At 45.0% G+C, this 6,017-nt stretch overlaps 1 protein-coding gene across 1 annotated transcript; it reads right to left on the bottom strand.

Moving 5' to 3' along the window:
- Positions 1–3,542: 3,542 nt before the first annotated feature.
- LOC105179617 lies at positions 3,543–5,748 on the bottom strand. Its single transcript, XM_011103262.1, has 4 exons — positions 5,448–5,748; positions 4,271–5,329; positions 3,905–4,119; positions 3,543–3,746 (listed from the first exon to the last, which is right to left on the bottom strand). Exons 1-4 carry the CDS (start codon positions 5,746–5,748, stop codon positions 3,543–3,545), a joined length of 1,779 nt encoding a protein of 592 aa, XP_011101564.1.
- Positions 5,749–6,017: the final 269 nt, after the last annotated feature.

Genomic DNA, 6,017 nt, shown 5'->3' with positions numbered 1-6,017 from the left:
CTGGTGTAACTGGTAATAGTAAAGAGCTAGCTTCTTCCACAGTCAATACATGTCGAGCCCAAGGTTGGAGGAATCGAAGATCTATCACAGTTTGTCGTCTTTCCCCACCTAGGAGGTTTTGATAATATGTGACAAACTCATTGATTACTTCTTCTGGTTCAGAATGGGTGACTCCATGATCATCATTGATCTGTAAGATCCTCCTCGCCGATCTCCTTTGAGCAATCTAACGGAAGAATACCCGGGAGCATTGGTCACCGCCTTTCATCCACTGCATTTTCGCTCGTTGTTGTAAAATTGTTTGTTCCATTTTGGCTGCCTTGGTCAAGACAAGCCGGCAGCAGTGTTCCAGTTGTATGTATAGTTCGTCTCGTCTACTCGAGCTAACAAGTATCTGTGCTGCTTCTAGAAATCCTTTAGCCAGTTGCACATTGTGCGATAGGTCACCCTTATTCCTCCGTTGTTCTTGAAGCTTCCGTGTTACAAAATACATAGGTGTTCCAATAATGTTGTGCTGCCATATATTCTGCACACTGGCAATAAACTCAGGTGAATGGGCGAGGTAATTATCGAATCGGAACATACCTCCAAATCGCTGTTGTCTATCCCCATTAAGCACCATCGGTGAGTGGTCTGAGGTACATGGGGTGAGGGTAGAATAAGATGCATTCGGGAACCGAGCCATCCATCTATCATTTATCATCATACGGTCCAATCTTTTCCACAGGTTCTGGGGTGTCGCGCTGCGGTTATGCCATGTGAACCATTCACCCTGCATGGGTAGTGGGAGTGATTCTGCACTCTCAATACAAGCATTAAAATCGTCCATAGCTATTTGAATATCTCCGGAAGTGCCACACACTTCACGTAGATCTCGCATTGCATTAAAGTCCCCTCCAACCAACCATGGGATGTCGACACATTGGGTAGCTTTAGTCTCCAGGGTTCCCCAAAGCGCCCTTCTTTCAGCCACTTCATTAGCTCCATAAACAACAGTGACAACAATCATCTGATGAGGTGCACGAGTAGTAACATGATAGTGGATAAATTGAGTACCACATTCAACCACATCAACATCAACAAAATTATCATCCTAGGTAATCCAAACTCGATTACCCGACGATCCATAATTCGTGAACCATTTCCATTGGGGTAGCAAGATAGAGTGAATAAGAGATGCATTATTTCCACGAACTCGAGTTTCAAGAAGTCCAAGAAATTGTAACCTGAATTGAGAACGATGTCTTTGACTGCTAACTGATGGTCGCGTTTGTTCAGGCCACGTACATTCCATATTGTTGCATTCAACATGGATCACCACATATGGGGCTGCTATGATTAGGACCCCATGACATCTCATCTGCATCATCAAGTAAGTATAGAGCATCAAACGTATTATACACAACAAGCTCTTTACCCTTATCCTCCCGACTTGACCTCACGGCACCACCACTAGGACATTCACGCCTATCTCTCTGCTTATCCACCCCTCGGGTTGGTGGTATTATCTCCTGATCATGAACTGGTGGCTCTGCTTATCCACCCCTCGGGTTGGTGGTATTATCTCCTGATCATGAACTGGTGGCGGCCTCCCAAGTCCCATTTTAGGGACGTAAACGGTGACTGGTGGTTTAATTGGTTTGGATGGTTTATTGAGAGCACAATCCTTGGCCGCATGCCCTAGCGTCATACAACTGGTACATTTGGGAGGTATCCACTCATATTCCACGTCTATTTTGCAAGGTGTCTCTCCTCCTTCCTCGTCAGGCGTCATAATTATAATATGTTTATGTAATTTCGAACTTACATCCAACATCACACATACACGAGCGAAGTCCAGTCTCGTGCATGCCCTCGTAATCGCATCTAGATAGAGGGGTTTGCCAATACCGCTGGCCACCGTACTGAGGCCCGCCCCAGTCCATAATTCTACCGGTAAGTGTCTCAATTTTATCCAAACAGGGACCTGTATATGCTTTAATTTCCTCATCACCATTCCTGGTTCCCATTTCTGCAGAACAATTGGTTGTCCTTGAAACAACCACGGCCCACCTTCAATTGCTTCTTCCATATATGCAATAGTCTTGAATTGGAAGAAGAAAAAACCGTTCGTTGTGGCTTTCACCTCCCGCAATCCAGGCCAAGTGGAAAAGGCAAAATCTTTAACATGATAAAAATACGGTCGTTTCCCAAGAAAATAACCAACTGCAGTGGTCTTCCATTTCATTGATCCATTTCGAATATCTTCTATCGTAGGTTGAACAACCACTTCACCATTTTGTATTGTGGGAGGAATATAAGAGAGAGTTCTCCGAGATGAATTATTGAAAGCGTCTGCAATTTTGTCATCAACATCCACATTCAAAGTTGCATTAAATGGAATATTGCCCACAAACAAACCCTTAGGAGAATACTAATTTTTCCCACATTGCTCATGTCATGTAGTACATCAGCAGATGCATCAGCGCCTGTGTCATTACCTGCATCATTGCATAGGTCAGCGTCTGCATCAGCAGCTGTGTCATGTTCTAGGTCAGCAGTGATGTCATCAATTGTGTCATGGCTCAAGTCAACGATGACGTCAGCAGCAGCGTCATGCTCCATCTCAGCAGAATCCAGCGATTGTTGAGTTCTCGCCGGCCGCACTCCGTTCTCGGTATTCACCGGTCGGAATTCCTTCAGATCAGTCGGAAAATTACCAGAGACAGGTCCAGCATTTCTACCCATCGTTTCTGTCAAAACCCGGTGAGAATGGTCGTCGGAAAGTCGAGTTACCGGCAGGTTCTCATTAGAAGTAGCGTTGCGAAGGGCAGATCCTAAAGCAGACGTTCGTTCCAACGCTGTAGATGGTATGAGGCTTCTACAAACATGCCTTGTAGGTTTGCGCAATTCCATTCGAACAGCCATGGACGCCGGAAAAACTTTTGGAATCGTTTCAGGTCCAAAACGGGTTTCCCATTTGTTCTTCAATTCATTCAACGCTTCACGACTAACCTCATCACCCTCATCAATGATTGTGTAAGCAAGTCGTAGGAATTCTTGTAGATTAAACGGTAGTCCCAAATACTTCATCGGTAAGACCCCTTCTTGAAAACCAAGTACTGTCATCATCTCCTCACGCAATCCTTGTGCTGATCGTGAGATAATAAGGTGGCTTTTATATTCATTCAGCCTGAGCCCTGACCATTCAGCAAACCGATCCAGTCCTATCTTAAAGACTCTAATTGAGTCCATATCAGCACGGCAGAATAACAATACATCATCTGCAAACCCCAACTGAAAAACTCTGGTTGTGTCACATTTCCAATGGAAGGAGAATAACTCATCCTGGTCAATCAGTTGCAATAATCCCAGTTGTAGAACCTCCATTACAAGCACAAATAGGTAGGGCGATACAGGGTCACCCTGTCGAAGTCTCCTAGCCTCCGGAAAGAAGCCATGAGGTTTCCCATTCAGCGCAACAGAAAATGTGGGAGTAGTAACACATACCTCAATCCACTTCACGAAAGTAGAACGGAACCCAAATAACTCCATCACAGCAATCATGAAGTCCCATTCCACCGTATCATAAGCTTTCCGAATGTCCACTTTAAGGCACACTTGGGTGGTAGACGGGACTGGTTGTATCCAGTAAAGAGCTCCTGTGCCAGCATAATATTATCGCCAATGCTTCTTCCATGTACAAACGCCGCTTGCCCCGGACTAATAAGTTTGTCCAGTATCACACTTAACCGTTGGACTATGATCTTTGCAATAACTTTGTACAACTCATTACAGCAAGATATAGGTCGGAAATCACGACAGTCATAGGGGCATGTACCTTTGGTATAAGCGCCAAAAGGGTGGTATTGATCTGCTTTAGGAGTCAGCCTGTATTAAAAAAATCCATCACTGCCGTAGTCACCTCCTGCCCTACTATAGGCCATGCAGCCTTGAAAAAGCCCGATGAATACCCATCCGGACCTGGTGCCTTATCCTCTCCAATGTCAAAAACCTCCTGTTTGACATCCGCTTGTGTAACTGGTAATAGTAAAGAGCTAGCTTCTTCCACAGTCAATACATGTCGAGCCCAAGGTTGGAGGAATCGAAGATCTATCACAGTTTGTCGTCTTTCCCCACCTAGGAGGTTTTGATAATATGTGACAAACTCATTGATTACTTCTTCTGGTTCAGAATTGGGTGACTCCATGATCATCATTGATCTGTAAGATCCTCCTCGCCGATCTCCTTTCAGCAATCTTACGGAAGAATACCCGGGAGCATTGGTCACCTCCTTTCATCCACTGCATTTTCGCTCGTTGTAGCATTGTTTGTTCCATTTTGGCTGCCTTGGTCAAGACAAGCCGGCAGTAGTGTTCCAGTTGTATGTATAGTTCGTCTCGTCTACTCGAGCTAACAAGTATTTGTGCTGCTTCTAGAAATCCTTTAGCCAGTTGCACATTGTGCGATAGGTCACCCTTATTCCTCCGTTGTTCTCTAAAGACTGATTTCAGTGCTTTGAGCTTCCGTGTTACAGAATACATAGGTGTTCCAATAATGTTGTGCTGCCATATATTCTTCACACTGGCAATAAACTCAGGTGAATGGACGAGGTAATTATTGAATCGGAACATACCTCCAAATCGCTGTTGTCTATCCCCATGAAGCACCATCGGTGAGTGGTCTGAGGTGCGTGGGGTGAGGGTAGAATAAGATGCATTCGGGAACCGAGCCATCCATCTATCATTTATCATCATACGGTCCAGTCTTTTCCACAGGTTCCGTGGTGTCGCGCTGCGGTTATGCCACGTGAGCCATTCACCTTGCATGGGTAGTGGGAGTAATCCTGCATTCTCAATACAAGCATTAAAATCGTCCATAGCTATTTTAATATCTCGGGAAGTGCCACACACTTCACTTAGATCTCGCACTGCATTAAAGTCCCCTCCAACCAACCATGGGATGTCGATACATTGGGTAGCTTTAGTCTCCAGGGTTCCCCAAAGCGCCCTTCTTTCAGCCACTTCATTAGCTCCATAAACAACAGTGACAACAATCAACTCATGAGGTGCACGAGTAGCAACATGACAGTGGATAAATTGAGTACCACATTCAACCACATCAACATCAACAAAATTATCGTCCCAGGCAATCCAAACTCGATTACCCGACGATCCATAATCCGTAAACCATTTCCATTGGGGCAGCAAGATAGATTGAAATAGAGATGCATTATTTCCACGAACTCGAGTTTCAAGAAGTCCAATAAATTGTAACCTGAATTCATCAACGATGTCTTGGACTGCTAACTGATGGTCGCGTTTGTTCAGGCCACGTACATTCCATATTGCTGCATTCAACAGGATCACCACAGATGGGGCTGCTATGATTAGGACCCCATGACATCTCATCTGCATTATCAAGTAAGTGTAGGGCATCAAACGTATTATATACAACAAGTTCCTTACCCTTATCCTCCTGACTCGACCTCACGGCACCACCACTAGGAGATTCACGCCTATCTCTCTGCTTATCCACCCCTCGGGTGGGTGGTATTATCTCCTGATCATGAACTGGTGGCAGCCTCCCAAGTCCCGTTTTAGGGACGTAAACAGTGACTGGTGGTTTAATTGGTTTGGATGGTTTATTGAGAGTACAATCCTTGGCCGCATGGCCTAGCATCATACAACTAGTACATTTGGGAGGTATCCACTCATATTCCACGTCAATTTTGCACGGTGTCTCTCCTGCTTCCTCATCAGGCGTCATAATTATGATATGTTTATGTAATTTCGAACTTACATCCAACATCACACATACACGAGCGAAGCCCAGTCTCGTGCATGCCCTCGTAATCGCATCCGGATAGAGGGGTTTGCCAATACCACTGGCCACCGTACTGAGGCCCGCCTTAGTCCATAATTCTACCGATAATTGTCTCTATTTATCCAAATAGGGACCTGTGTATGCTTTAATTTCCTCATCACCATTCCTGGTTCCCATTTCTGCAGAACAATTGGTTGTCCTTGAAACAACCA

Source organism: Sesamum indicum, unplaced genomic scaffold, assembly GCF_000512975.1.
Source record: "Sesamum indicum cultivar Zhongzhi No. 13 unplaced genomic scaffold, S_indicum_v1.0 scaffold00179, whole genome shotgun sequence".
Classification (NCBI taxonomy): domain Eukaryota; kingdom Viridiplantae; phylum Streptophyta; class Magnoliopsida; order Lamiales; family Pedaliaceae; genus Sesamum; species Sesamum indicum.
The sequence above is the reverse complement of the archived record's forward strand: the minus strand, read 5'-3'. Positions and strand labels throughout refer to the sequence as shown.